The sequence below is a fragment of the Bos javanicus genome, chromosome 26 (genome assembly GCF_032452875.1).
Source record: "Bos javanicus breed banteng chromosome 26, ARS-OSU_banteng_1.0, whole genome shotgun sequence".
In the NCBI taxonomy this organism is placed as follows: domain Eukaryota; kingdom Metazoa; phylum Chordata; class Mammalia; order Artiodactyla; family Bovidae; genus Bos; species Bos javanicus.
Window position 1 is genome coordinate 9344886 of NC_083893.1, and position 15558 is coordinate 9360443.

General features: G+C 39.4%; 1 protein-coding gene across 3 annotated transcripts in view; it reads left to right on the plus strand.

Moving 5' to 3' along the window:
• PAPSS2 (3'-phosphoadenosine 5'-phosphosulfate synthase 2) overlaps positions 1 to 15558 on the plus strand; it is a 113817-nt gene that overhangs the window by 19184 nt on the left and 79075 nt on the right. The window contains exon 1 of one of the 3 annotated variants that reach the window (XM_061402708.1): positions 10219 to 13728. The exons of the other annotated variants lie outside the window; for them this stretch is intronic. Within the exon in view, the coding sequence (XP_061258692.1) occupies positions 13621 to 13728 (108 nt within the window). The 5' untranslated portion in view covers positions 10219 to 13620. Of the gene's footprint in view, positions 1 to 10218; positions 13729 to 15558 lie in introns of those variants that run through there. 3 annotated transcript variants of the gene reach the window in all.

The window sequence follows — 15558 nt, forward strand, 5'->3', positions numbered from 1 at the left end:
CTGATCTACAGTTGGTTTCTTTATGACAGGAGCTTCCATGTACCTTCTTTTTCCTTCTATCTCATTTTGAAATGAGTTTGGTTATAACATTTTGAAAAAGACCCTGATACTGGGAAAGATTGAGGGCAGGAGAAGAGGGTGACAGAGGATTAGATGGTTGGATGGCATTACCAACTGAGTTTGAGCAAACTCCAGGAGATAGTGAGGGACAGGGCAGCCTGGCATGCTGCAGTCCATGGGGGTGCAAAGAGTTGGACACAGCTTAGCAACTGAACAACAATTTTGAAAACAATGTGTCCATATATATTAAACATAACAAAATTCAAATTCTCCTTTTCCTATAATTCTCTTTAAAACTATCAGGACAGAAAATAAACTTCACCTATAGCAGGTCAGAATATCTTAGAATCAAAAATGACATAGATTAACTGGCTTGGCCTCTAGTAACCAGGATAGAGAAGAAAAGGGAATTCTACACTAAGCCCTCTCACCATCCCTGTGTAGAATCAGCATGGAGAATTGCCTCCCCAAGAAAGAGCCGTGTTTCCCTTCTAAATCATCTTCATTTTTGCAGGCAATATAATTTCAAAGTTTTGTAGAGTAGAATCCCTCTATCAAGTTACTCTGGGAGAGCTATCTGCTATCTGTTTATGGGACAACATTATCTATGCAGTGTATAAGGTTTATGTTATACACAGGCATGTGGATTGCACTTTGAACCAGTCCGTATCTAGGGCTGATTCTAGATCTGTACCTGCCAAAGGATGAACGTTTTAAAAATGTGATCACAGAGTTGAGAAAACAGTCTTTTATTTGACCCAGAGGGATGGTATGGGGAGGGAGGTGGGAGGGGGGTTCAGGATGGGGAACACGTGTACACCCATGGATGTATGGCAAAACTAATACAATATTGTAAAGTAATAAGCCTCCAATTAAAATAAATACATTTATATTAAAAAAATAAATTTAAAAATAAAAAAATAAAAGCTATGCTTAGCCTTATGAATATAGATAAGCATTTTAATGAATTAATTTTGATAAGACTTCATGGAGCAAAGGTTTAAGCGTAAAAAATAAAACCAAAAAGCTACAAGAAAAAAATATGAATCTTATGATTTCACCTGGGAAGACGTTTCTAAGTGTGACACAAATTCAGATACCACACACACACAAATACACATACAAAATTTTTTTTAAATTAAAATAAAATCAAAAGACAAACAACAACCTGTGGGAAATTTTATAACTCAGAGAAGACATAGTTCTGTTTTTCAAAATATACAGCATTCCTACAATTCAATATTTTAAATTATCAACAATCTAATAAGGAAAAAATTATGGGAAAAGAATATGAAGTTCACAGAAGAGGAAATGCAAATGATTCTTAAATACATGATAAGATGCTGAGTCTCATTTATTATAAGAAATACCAATTAAAAGTATGAGATTGAATTTTTCACCTATCAGACTGGCACAGGTAAAAACTTAACATGTTATATTGGCAAATGTGTGAGAGATTCTTCTTCAACATTCTTATATATTGCTGCTGCTGCTGCTGCTGCTGCTAAGTCGCTTCAGTCGTGTCTGACTCTGTGCGACCCCATAGATGGCAGCCCACCAGGCTCGCCCGTCCTGGGATTCTCCAGGCAAGAACACTGGAGTGGGTTGCCATTTCCTTCTCCAATGCATGAAAGTGAAAAGTGAAAGTGAAGTTGCTCAGTCGTGTCCGACTCTTTGCGACCCCATGGACTGCAGCCTACCAGGCTCCTCCATCCATGGGATTTTCCAGGCAAGAGTACTGGAGTGGGGGGCCATTGCTTTCTCCAAACAAAGAGTTGGAAACAGCCTAAATATCAATCAATAGGAGGATTGTTTAAGTACATACTATGTACTCTTCTGTTATTACTATAATATATACATAGTACAAATTAATTTGCCACTGTTTAAAAAGAATGAGGTATCCCTGAATTATACCAATCTGGAAATATTTCTAAGCATTTTACTAAGTAAAAAGGGCCTGATACAAAAGAGTGTCTGGTTACATTTGGGAGAAAAAGGAAAAAAGACGTATATAGTTATAAGCACATAGAATATCCCTGGAAGGATACATAGTAAATAATAGTATTACTGCCTTCAGCAAAGATAACTGAGTGTCTGGGTAGGAAATTTACTTTTCAAAAGGAGAAAGCTGTACTTATCTATCTTTCTAGATAATGTAGATATAGTCAGGAACTGTGAAGGGTCTGTGATTTTATCCCACTTGCAGTCTAATTACCTTGCCATAATTTCATGGATAGTGGCAGGAAACAGCTCCTGAGTCAGAGACCAAGGGCTTTATTACTTACAGCACAGCAATCATGAATATCAGCTTTTGTGTTGGTTTCTCTTGCCCCCATCTCCCAAAAGGGGCATGCATCTAGATGGATACCTGCACAAGCAGCGAGTTGTATTACAGGAAAGAAACTGTAAGTGAAGGGAACCTGAATCTTTTTTATGATGGGCAGTAGGGAGGCTGGGCTTCCCTGGTGGCTCAGTGGTAAAGAATATGCCTGCTGATGCCGGAGACACAAGAAACTCAGTTCAATCCCTGGGTTGGGAAGATCCCCTGAAGTAGGAAGTGGCAACCCACTCCAGTATTCTTGCCATGAGATCATGGACAGGGGAGCCTCGCTGGCTACAGTCCATGGGCCGCAAAGAGTTGGAATGACTGAGCACACACACACATAAAACTCGCCCTTTGTTCTGGAGGGGATGTTATCTCTCTCAACCAAGACTATTCACTATACAAACATCAATAAAAAGATAATCTGAAATAAAAAGCAATTAACACTCTGCACAGCAAAAGATGGGCAGAGACACAAGAGAACAATGGAGAATTATCTGAATCTCTTTTTTATTTGTAATATTGTGCATTCATGTACATTTATGGGCTTTTTGGGGGGGTTAGATATTTTATATATTTTATAAATGTATATATATACACATACATTTGGCCACTCGGTGCAGCATGCAGAATATTAGTTCCTTAACCAGGAATGGGACCTGTGCCATTAAGTCTTAACCACTGGGCCACCAGGGCAGTTCCCACATATGAGGTCTGAAGACTGACAGTAACTCTTGATCGTTTGAGCCTCTCAGATAAATTGTGTGGAGTGTGAACTCGTTAGTCATTGGTCACATTACTAGGCCCAGATCTGGTGTCATTTAACTACCTCAATCAAAGAATGCAATGGCCACAAACTGCACTCTGCACCTGGTCCCCTACTATAAGGGTAAGTTACTGGTCAGGAAGAGCCCCAACCAAGAGTAAGAGCGTGCATGAATCCCAACTGCTTCTCCCCCACTGCAACAGACGACAGGAGCTGCCACTTTGGGCATTTGTAGTACTCTCAGTTTGGGGGATTAGACCCATTATTTTCTTTAGCACTGGAGTGAATGCTAAAGAAAGTGCTTCCTTTATTTGGCTTCATTTAGCTCAATTTCACACTGAAATCAGTTTTAGGCCTTTCCTTTGCAAAGTATGAATTGAAAATGGGTGATGAGGAGGGAGAGACGTTCTTGGCTTTGGCACCTGGATATCAAAGTAGCCCAGGAACAAGCTTTCATTCATCCGTGGGACACACTGGACTTGTGTCTTAGAGTTCAGGGTGGGCCCAGAGCAGTCACGGTGGGTCTGTGAAGGGATGAATCAGCGTCCTGTTAGAAAGGTGCTGAGCCCCTTCTCAGTCACCTTGAATGCCCTCTTTTTTGCAGCAGCCACAGCAGTGGCCCATATTTTTAAACTTTTTATTGAAGTATAGTATATGTATATGAAAATATATAAATCTTAAGTGTTCTGCCCTATAAATTTTCATAAAGTGAATATACTTGTGTATCTTAATCCAGCACCTGGATTAAGAAACAGAATACTATCCGAATCCCAGAAGCCCCTTTCAATTGCTAACTCTTCCTCCACAGGTAATCATCTGATTATTTTTGCTTGTACAAAATAGAGTACAAATAGAATGGTATACCATACACTCTTTATATGGCTTCTTTTGCCCCAAGTTATGTTTCTGAGAGTCCTCCATATTGCCGTACTGTTTGTGTGGGGTTGGAATTTGTTCATCCTTAGTGCTGCATAGCAGTCATTCTCAGTCAGGGTGATTTTCTCCTCAGGATATTTGGCATTGTTTGGAGACATTTTCTCGAGGTTACAACCAGGGAAGGAGGGAAGTTACTGCTAACCATCTTATAATGCGCAAGACAGCCTCCCGCAGCAAAAGCCCAAAATGTCAATAGTGCTGAGGTTGTAAAGCCCTGCTGTATAATAATAATACCCCATCATGTGAAAATACCACATTTTATTTACGCACATATTTCTTAGAGCCTCAACTATAGCATTCATGAACATTATACAACTCAGGCCTGGCTTCAAAGTTCTTGAAACCATGCTTACCACAGTCTCATCAAAATAAAAAATACCAAATAAGATATGCTTTTTATACTTAGAATAAGTGTTAAAGTCAGAATGAATTCCTATGTACAGTCTTAGTCATAGACAAAAATTGTGCATTTTGGAATCACTACAAGAATTTGAAGAGATTCTGAATGAGAGGACGAGATGTGCCAAACCCAGGTTTTTACCAAAGAATAAAGATCTGAAGGACCGTTGTTAAAAACATCTTTATTGAAATAAATTTACATATCATGAAATTCATATAATTTATTAAATAAGTATACAAGGCAAAGATTCTGAGTAGATTTACAGAATTGTGCAACCCTCACCACAGTCCAATTTTGGAACATTTTCATCACACCCAAAAGATCCCCTGTGCCCATTTGCAGTCACTCCTGTTTCTACCCTGACATCATTACTTCATTCTTTTTTATGGCTGCATAGTATTCCATTGCATGGATATGTCACATTTTGTTTATCTTGTCACCAGGTGATGGACAGCTGGGCTGTTTCCAGTTGTGGCTATTGTAAAAAATGAACATGACGGTTTTTTAAGTTGAATTATACTTGATCTACAAAGCTGTGTTAATTACTACTGTACAGAAAAGTGATTCAGTTACACTATATATATTCTTTTATATTGTTTTCCATTATGGTTTATCATAGGATAATGAATATAGCTCTCTGTGTTATATAGCAGGACCTTGTTGTGTATCCATTCTATATGTTAAAGCTTGCATCAGCTAACCCCAACCTCCCTCTCCATCCTTTCCCTAATTCCCTCCCCTTGGCAACCACCACTCGGTTCTCTATGTTTGTGATTCTGTCTCTGTTTCATAGATAAGCTCACTTGTGTAATATTTTAGATTCCACGTATAAGTGGTGGCATATGGTATCTGTCTTTCTCTTTCTGACTTACTTCACTTAGTATGATAATTTCTAGGTGCGTCCATGTTGCTTCAAATGGTATTATTTTGTTCTTTTTCTTATGGGTGATTAGCACTCTATCGTATAAATGTACCACATCTCCTTTATCCATTCATCTGTTGATGGATATTTAGGTTGTTTGCATGTCTTGGCTATTGTGACCAGTGCTGCTATGAACATAGGAATACATGTATCTTTTTGAATTATAGTTTTGTTCTGATATGAGCCCAAGAGTGGGATTGCTGGATCATCTGGTAATTCTAATTTTAGTTTTCTGAGGAACCTCCTTATTGCTTTCCACAGTTCCAATACTTTCCACAGTATTGTTTCCACTTGGCTACACTGAGTTACATTCTCACCGACAGTGTAGGAAGGTTCCCTTTAACATGAAGAATTTTGAAGCATAGCTAGGTAATTGGCAAACACAAGTAGGCTTTTGAAGGAAAGACATGATTCTGGGTCAGATAATCTGTATCATTTTCAAGGATAATTTGACTAATTAAAAGAAAATAGGAAGGAAAAAAAAAGGAGAATGGCATAAGGAGTATTAGACTTAAAGGAAAAGGAAATATCTGACATTTAACCATACAGACTGTAGCATTTTTGGAGGATTTTATAAACAAATAGGCTAAACTACAGGGCAGCAAAGCTCTGCCTTAAAAAGAAGGATAAGAATAATTGGTTGTACTCAGAGAAGTCATTAAACATGCCTCATTTTAGTATCCTGTGATAAAATAAATCATAGCTTCAAATGATAGACTATATCCATCTACAGAATGGATATGCAAGGGACCACTGTATCCATTAATAAAAAATGATGTAGAGAAAGAGCACTCAGATCAAGTCAGGCTTATACTTCATAGAATTGTGAAGATCACAGACAAAAGCAGAAAGAAAGTATTCTTTAAACCATAAGGCTATCTCCAGGCACATGGGATCATGTGGCTTCATGGAATGAAAGTTGTTCATTTTATTAGACCTGCATAATTACCCAGTAGCTGTGCTTGTGAAGTGTCAGGTGAGAATGAAGAGGGTCAGAACACTTGCTGATGGGTTCCCTCTCCTTTCCTCCCCTTCTCCTCCCTCATTCCTTCCAGGGGATAACTTAAAAAAAATAATATACAAAATTCTTAACGTAGCAACTCAATCTCTTTTTTGCAATAGGATAAACAAGATAAGGGACTTTTCACATTACAAAAAGACATCCTTTTCAAGGATTTGTTTATACAGCTTACATATGCAGCATTATATATTCCAAAAGGCAAAATGAAGCTGAACTGTTTAAAAAACTAAGATAAAACAAATCTTATAAGTTTTTCCCCCTCATTTTACTAGAAAGGTAGTTAAGCTATATCACAAATTCAAGCTCATATTTTTGGTGAACCTGTTTAGTGTTTTCAAAGTTTATTTGGCCAATGCCCACTTTTTTATTCCCACAGACGACATAGTATCCCAAGGGACAAGCTGAAGAATGCAGTTTGTGAAATGTTAATGTGGCCAGACTTCATCATTTATGGCTAGTGCCTTATTTACATTACAGATTGAACTCGCAAATGAATCTAGTTTAGATGAGAAATTGAGTAGTCCTTCATCCCCATTCAACAAACTACCAGATTTTTCTAGTGCCTCCAATGAGGTGGATTGGCTCTACTTTTCCTGACCATAGATAATATGATATCCAGCACCACTCATCAGTCACTGCATTGCTGTACCCAAATGAATTATTTGTCATGAAATCTTATCCTCCAATCTAAGCTGAATAAATATTTGTTGTCTTTAGTATGTTTACATTCAGGCTTAGTATACTCTGGCTGCCAGAAAGCATGCAACCTTTGTAAATAGCAGAGAAAACAAACTTAAAGTCTAATATTGGAAATTGTAAATGACATTCATGCTTTTTAAATCATGTTTTTATCATGTCAATTCGAAGAAATTCAAGTGTACATTTCTATCCAGGTTCAACAAATGTCTTAAACAAGAAAGAAAGGAAAGAGAGAGGGGGATAGGGGCAGAGAGAAGGAAGAAAGGGAGGGAGTGAAGGAGCAGAGGCAAGGGGTGGGGAAGGAAAGGAAACGCAAAACTGTAACTTTTGCTTACCTGACCCAGGTTCCCATCTTGATAGTTATGTCCATAAAAGCTCTGTGTTTGCTTAAGTTTTGCTGAGTTAGTTTGTTCTTGTGGATCTTGCAGAAGAGCAAAGCTTAACGCCTAGCACCCCACCCCCAGTCTTGCTGGCATGAATCAACAGAGGGGCAGCTTGTAAGGTAAGTACACAGAGTCCAGTTGGAACAGCCTCGAGGCTGATTTTCCCCAGTGGAACCAAGAAGACCCTTGTTTCTGTGGCAGATTTAATAACTAGTATTCAAACAGGGCATCTTTATAATTTACATTCTGAGATGATTTCCCTAGGCTATAAAACCACCTTAACTCAATGAAAGTTGTTCTGTATTCTTGCACTGGAGTTTTAAGATGAAGTCCTTAAGATGGAAGGTTACGTACACGATAACCACTCAGAATATTTATAATAGACAAAAGTTATAAAACATGGCATTAAAAAATATGTTGGGAAAAGAAAGAAAATACCTAGAAAAACAAGCATGAAATGATAAAAAAAAATAGTCCCACCATCAACATCAAGCCATCTGCCCCAAATGAAGCTATGTGGACAGTGTTACTATGGAAGATGTGCAGGGTGTGTAAGTGGGGGTGGCTACAGGGCTCCCTTTTAGCCTGGGCGACATAGGTAAACGCAGGGAACTGCGTGAGTCAGAAGGAGGAGAAGCATAGAGGAAAAACACAGTCAGGCTGAGAGGTTGAGCTGAGCCAACTGACCGAGCCCAGTGTGAGGACAAAGCATCTGGACACCTCACTCATCCATTCAAGGAATGGGGTTAGAGGGTAAGGAGGTTTTTGAGCCCTGAGACGCACTTTGTGCTTCTTCCACAGATTCTGAGGGTAGTGTGGATTATTCCTAATTGTGTAGTTCCTACATGCAAACTAGGCCCAGAAGCATGGAAGTTCAACAGTGTGGGTCTTGTGTCTGTCTAAGGGAATAATGCCTTCCGCCTTACATCTGCTCCGTCTCCATCACGTGACAGGAACCAAACAGAACTCTGTGGTGTGAAGTTGTGTTAGCGTGCAAAGTTCCTGTGTGGAACCTGCAGAACTTTGGTTGGAAATATTTTGTCTTGGTGTGGATTCATGAAAGTTTAAAGACATGGTCAGGCATAGAGAATAAGGGAGAGGGATTGGGAGTTTGGGATTAGCAGTGAACTAGTATAGATAGGATGGATAAGCAACAAGGTTCTACTGTATAGAATATACTGTATATTCGAGATCCCGTGGTAAACCATAGTGGGAAAAAAAAAAAGACTGGGTTAGGCAACCCAGCTGCAGTTAAGAGCCACTTTTCACTTCTACTTATTCAGAAACATCTTGCTTGTACTACCTAGTAGCAAAAAAGTAACAGTTGATATGCTGCCTGCCTAGCCAATTTGAATCCATTTATAGCTACACTGTATCCATACAGTCTAAAAAATGCAGCAAAATAGGGTTGTGGGGTGATCTTAATGCATGACCAGTGAAGACTGGTTAATCCTGTTAATCAAGTTAATCCTGTGTTTAAAAAAGAAAAAAATTATAGTCTTTCCCCTCCAGACCTAGATTTTTGCCTTGACTTAGCTGGATCATTGTTGCAAGAGTCTTTTTCTGTCTGCTTGTGTGAAAGCAGCCGGGAATATAGTTGCATGTGAATCATTTGTCATTCAAGTTGTAGTTGCAAAGGTAAGCCATGCTCTGTGTGAGTCCTCAAGCAACAGTTCAGCTGTGCTCATCACAGGTCTGATTCATGGCATGACATGTCAGTTGCACAGTCAGCTGTCTCAGGAGGTCTGCCTTGTCTTTGAACACTACAGATTATTTGTTTTGCCTGTTTTGAGCTCTAGATAAATGAAATCACTCAGCATGTACTTCTTTGGTGTCTGATTTCTTTCAGCACTGTGTTTGCAAGACCCTTCCTTATTGTTGTGTGTCATTGTACATTGTTCATTCTCATTGTTGGGTAGTGTTCCATTTTAGTGAAACTCCATGATTTACTTACCAGGCTGCTGTTGAATGGCAGTTGGGTGTCTTTCAATATTTATAACAACTTGTGAGGTAGGTGCTTTATTCTGTCCATTTGGGGGAGGGAGAAACTAAGGCTTTGAGCAGCTTTGGAATTCATTTATCTCAGGTTACATAGGCCTCTGTGGTCGAGCCAGACCTTGAGGCCAGGTCACTTGACCTGTTGTCTCCCCTCTCATTCTGTTTCTTTAGTGAAGCGCTTCTTTGATCTGCTTTTTGGCATTCTTCTGTCCTTTAAACTGATTCGATTGTGAACCTGTAGGACTGGTTGGTGTTTAGTCCCTAAATCATGTCTTTTTTGCAACCCCATGGACTGTAGCCCTCCAGGCTCCTCTCTCCATGGGATTTCCCAGGAAAGAATACTGGAATATGTTGCCATGATGTACTCCAGAAGATCTTCAGACCCAGGGATCTTCCAGGGATCAAACCTTCCTCTCCTGCATTAGCGCACAGACTTTTTATCACTCCTGTCACCTGGGAAGTGCCTGTAGGACTGGAGCAGGAGACAAGTCCCTGTCACCAAGCTACATGTGGACTCATCCCTTCCCCTGCTGCTGCTGCTGCTGCTAAGTCGCTTCAGTCGTGTCCGACTCTGTGGGACCCCATAGACAGAAGCCCCCCAGGCTCCCCCGTCCCTGGGATTCTCCAGGCAAGAACACTGGAGTGGGTTGCCATTTCCTTCTCCAATGCATGAAAGTGAAAAGTGAAAGTGAAGTCGCTCAGTCGTGTCCGACTCTAGCGACCCCATGGACTGTAGCCCACCAGGCTCCTCCGTCCATGGGATTTTCCAGGCAGGAGTACTGGAGTGGGGTGCCATTGCCTTCTCCGATCCCTTCCCCTAAGACTAAATAAAGCTTTGTTCACGGGTCTGCTTTACTGAGCTTAGAGTAAAGGCTCTCCCAGGTGGTTCCAGTAGTTCACCCGATGTGTCCAAATCCCTATAAATCCTGTATGTGGACCCAAGCTGGGCTCCCCACTTCAAAAATATATTTAAAAGCTGAATCAACTCTGGAGAGGAGAGTTTAGCACATCTATTTTGTTTGTATATCTCTGGCTTTAACTGTTTTGGTTCTATGATATATGAAGAAGTCTGAGGACTGTTTGGGGGGTTTTATTTGTATTTTTCTATATTGAGGATTTTTCCCCCCTGTATTGAGCCTTCCCTGGATATTTGTAGGGAAACAAATGTCAGTTCATGTTTTATTTTTTTAGAAACATTTCACAAATGCATTTTTCTTCCTGTTGCTTCCTGGGAGACATTCAAGGGAAGGCTACAGATTAACACTGGAAAGAAAAACCAATATTCTAGCCCTGGGGTCAGGAATCCAGTATGTTTATAGGGTGGACATGAGAGGCATAGGCAGGACTCCTCACTCCCAAATTCCATCATGCATCTCTTCCCTACTATCTTAGAACAATGCAGAAGTTTGCTATATCTTTGCTGTGATGACAGGATAGAGTCAGAGGAAGCCTGCATCTCCTCGTAGGGGACAGATAATTCCACCCAGAAAGGCAGCTCATTCATTTTGTTTCCTACTTTGGAATGGAAGGGGTAATTTTGACAGCCTTCAAATCTTGATGGAAGTTTTGTCTTTAAATAACAAAGTTAATTGTGCATGTATGTATAGATAGGTTTTAGAAAAACTTTTAAAGGCCTTTGATAAAAGTTAAATGTGCAGTCCGTCCTTTGTAGAATTTCATCATTTTCTTCCAGACCCTTCTTTCTACTGTGGAATCTATGAGCTGTGCTAGCCAGAAGAGCAGCAGGTTTTTGTTTTTTGGGGTTTTTTTTCTTTTTGAAAAGGGTAATTTAACTGATTGGTAGATAGAGGGGGAGGGGAAAGCTCTTTAAGTGTGTCTGAACTCAGTCTTTCTCCACTTGTGAAATTGCATTCTCTTCTCCCCAGTGTCTTCATGTAGTCATCCTCTTGCCTTACCACACACTCCCTTGCCACACCAGGATTCTGTATTCCATCTCAACCACCTTCTTAGCCAATGAACCTACTCACAACTAATTTAAGGCAATGTGGAAAGCTGTTATTTCTTAATATAGGGTATTAGGTCTTGCTGGAAAAAATTATCTAAACTTTGAAAAATATTATGTCTGACATTTCAGAACTGGTTGTAAAACTCTAGTCTATTAAGACAAAACAAACTGTTTGCCTATAATGTAGTTGTCTTTAGTGGCTAACAGTTTGGGACCCAGACTTTTAAGCCATCCTTTCCCCCTGGTTGACACCAAAGAAGAAGGGCATTCCTTTGGAAATACTTTATAAAGAGAGAATTTTTAAATGGAGTATTGAAAAAAGAATGAGGCACAAAGATAAATATCTTCAGTGTTCAAATGGCTTACGTATATAATAAAGGCAAGGCTAGAACTTTTTTTTCTGAGATGTAAACTGCTCGTAGTGTGGTAGATAAAATACAGGATGTCCAGTTAAATTTGAACTTTAGATAAACAACACATAATTTTTAGTACAGCCATAGCCAAACTATTGCATACTATATTTTTATTTGTCAAATATGGCAATTCACAGATGGTTAAATATGGTTTCAGCACAATTTCAATCAATATTTTTTGAGCGCTTTCTGCATGACGGCTAAGCTCAGGTAGCCTTAGGCAGGTCTTGTGTGTGTCTTTTATCATTGTACCCACAGCTCCTAGCACAGCTTTTGGCATATAGCTGGTGCTCAATGAACATTTTTTTTTTTTTAATTAATCAAAAGGATAACATAAACTCTAGAATATGATGAATTTATGACACATATAACCTAGGTAGGAATACAAGCTCACACATATAACAAGATAATATGACTTTGTTGTTGCGGGTCAGTCACTAAGACTTATCCAACTCCTTGCGACCCCATGAACTGCAGCACCCCAGGCTCCATCCAGATTCTGAATATATAAAGGTTTAATCCTACTTCAAAAAGAAGTGATAACTGAACAGGATATTGAACAATAGTCTTATCTGAATTTGATGCAATCTTAATTATCTGATTTAAAGCCACTCTACTGGCATATTACTGAAACAACCCTTTGTTTTTCTCCCTTGCTTGAAGTTATACTTACATTCAATCATTGCAGCAGTTGCATCCAAAGAGTAAAATGGGAGAAAAATTGAAGTTCCAATTGAAAGACTGAGAAATTTAACTACACTAAAAAAAAAAAGTATGACAAGCAACACCATAAACAAAGTTATAAGTAACATGATTTATAAAGTCAAAGTACAAAAAACCAATGGGAAGATTACCTACTATATAAAGAGTTTCTATAAATCAATGAGCTAAAGACCAACAATGCAATAGAAAAATGGAGAAAGGGTATAAATTTGAAGAATAAATAAAGAAAATACAAAAATTCCTAAACACAGTCAAAGGTCTACAATCACTCATAATAATAGAAATTCAAACTAAAATCATATTGAAATACCATTGTTGTCTATCAAATTGGAAGAAATCCTAAAGTTTTGATAATGCACTCTGTGGCAATGCCATGGGGAACCTGAAACTCCCATGTATTGCTGGTGAAAGTACTGGTAAAATCTTCTGTTGATAGCAATTTGATTATGTGGATCAATATCAAAAATGCCCATACTGATTGACCTAGTAATCTCACTTCTAAGAATTAATCTCATAGACATATGTTCACATGTGAGAAATCAAGGTAATTAATTGCTGCATTGTTTGCAGTAGTAAAAGTTTGGAAGCCTTTGAAATGTCTGTCAAAAGGGAACTAGTTAAATAAATTACAATATATCCATACAGTAAAAGCCCCACTCCAGTGTTCTTGCCTGGAGAATCCCAGGGACGGCAGAGCCTAGTGGGCTGCCATCTATAGGGTTGCATAGAGTCGGACACGACTGAAGCGATTTAGCAGCAGCAGCAGCATATAGTAAAACAATTTCCAGGAATAAAATGAATAAGAAATCTCTCTGTATTGATGTGGAAAGATTTGCCAACATAGACCAGCAAGGTGTGTCATAGTGTGGAAAAGTGGATTAAACAAATAGTATATACACATTTTAAAATTTACTTCTACTTGCATACAGAAACCGACAGGAGGATCTCCCTGGTGGTCCAGTTGAGATTTTGAGCTTTCACTGCAAGGGGTGCGGGTTTGATCCCTGGTCATGGAAATAAGATCCTGCATATGGTGTGATGTAGTAAAAAAGAAAAAAGATTCAAGAAACCGACAGGATATAGAAGAAACTAATAAAAGTGGACACCTGTTTGCAGAGGTAGGGAAAGTGGAGATGGGGCACCTGAGTGATGGGGGTGAAAGCAAGACTCTTCCATGTACCTTTTGTATATACCTATATACTAATATTTAAGGTTTGTGAGTCATATAGATAATTACTTATTCAACAACTAAATAATAAAAAAAGAGAATGGCTTGTGTATCAGCCCAGGAGCAGAATACAGCTTAAACTCTGAGGGGAACTTCAGGGATTCAGACTGACAGGTGTGTAGACTATGAAAGTAAAGAGTGTAAGAGATGAGAGGAAACCTGGGAGCTGGCCTGACGCTGAACTAGGTCAGAGCTGGCAGGAGGCAAGGAGTCCAACCAGGCTAGTAAAGGTGATTTCTGAGAAGTTTTAGAACAAATAGACTCCCTTCAGAGGAGGGAGCCCAGCAATGGATTTGGGAAAGGGCCCAGGTGATCTCTAGGAGCCAGATCTAAGTAGAAAGGAGTCAGGGTCGGGAAAGTATGTCATGAGATAAGCAAGATACACATTGTCTAGAGTCCAGACTATACACTCTAGGGTGTGTGTGTGTGTGTGTGTGTGTGTATAGGGGCAGGGAAGACTTCTGTTAGGCAGCATTTGTGTGTTTTAGTGTTTTGTTGGTCAGCCCCAAACACATCTTTATCAAGAAGCTATAGTAACTTCTGACAGTTTATTTGCCTGCTATGGTCTTATTTCTAAACTGAGCTTTTACGATCCCCAAAGACCGCTCAATTTGGAGTAAGAAGACGGATTTGAGACCCTAAGCGACCAGCTGTATGACCTTGGGTAAAACACTTAACTTCTTTGAACCTCAGTTTTCTGTCTGTGAAATAGACATGAAACAAACCATACCCTGCTGTGTTTTGTGAAGCTCACATGCAGCTTTAGAAATTCTGAAGTTGCTAGGACAGGTGAGGGACTGAACACTGGTGCTGTTTGTGTCTCTGCTTTAGTTAGTAGACACAGCTGCTCATTCTGCCCTTAAATGGAATGGCCACACACTGTTTGCTCAGTGCTGAGTTAGAAATAGCAGGGTACAAGGAGCTTTCACAGCTGGACAATAAAGGAGAATGCCTTTAACAATATTGCTTAACTCCTTTAAACAATAAAGGAGTTTTGCGGGAAATCAGATTTCTTTCTACACTACATGTTTCAGGGAAGACTGAACAGAGGGAAGCAGTCTTCATAATTTTAACTATCATCATCCGCTTAATTATTATTGTTGTCATTATTCATTACCATGAGTTAACAACTATTTGTCTCATTTTAGCTAACATTTAGTGAGGCCTTGACTACTGGCCAGGCCCCCATGCTGTTGTATGTACATTTCCTTATTTCATCCTCATATGACTTCCCTATGGCAACAACTGTTATGAAAACTATTCTACAAAAGAAGGAATGGAGAGTTTAAGGAATTTGCTCAAGGGCACACAGCTGGGAGCCGTAAGAACCAGGATGCAGTACCAGTCACTCTGACGTGGAGCCCATGCTCTTAACCTTTACACCATCTGTTTCTTTAAGGCAATGCAGCGGAGGCAGGTGGGGTGGGGGCAAGAGCACCCGTCTTTCTGCATGGTGAGTTTTAATTCAGGTTGTTAATTTCATCAGACAGTACTAGCAGGTTTGGCTGCCTCCAAATCTGTAACTCAGCCAAGATTTTGAAAAAATGTGTGACATTTTTATTGCCCAATCCTACCACCTGGGCATGCATGTTCTCCCAAGACTATCACAGCCCCTGGCGCTCTACCTTTGCCCATGATAGAATCTGAATAATGAATCAAATTTTATCAAATATCATGGGAATGAAAAATTAGTTTACATAAAAATACTAAACATTCCTTC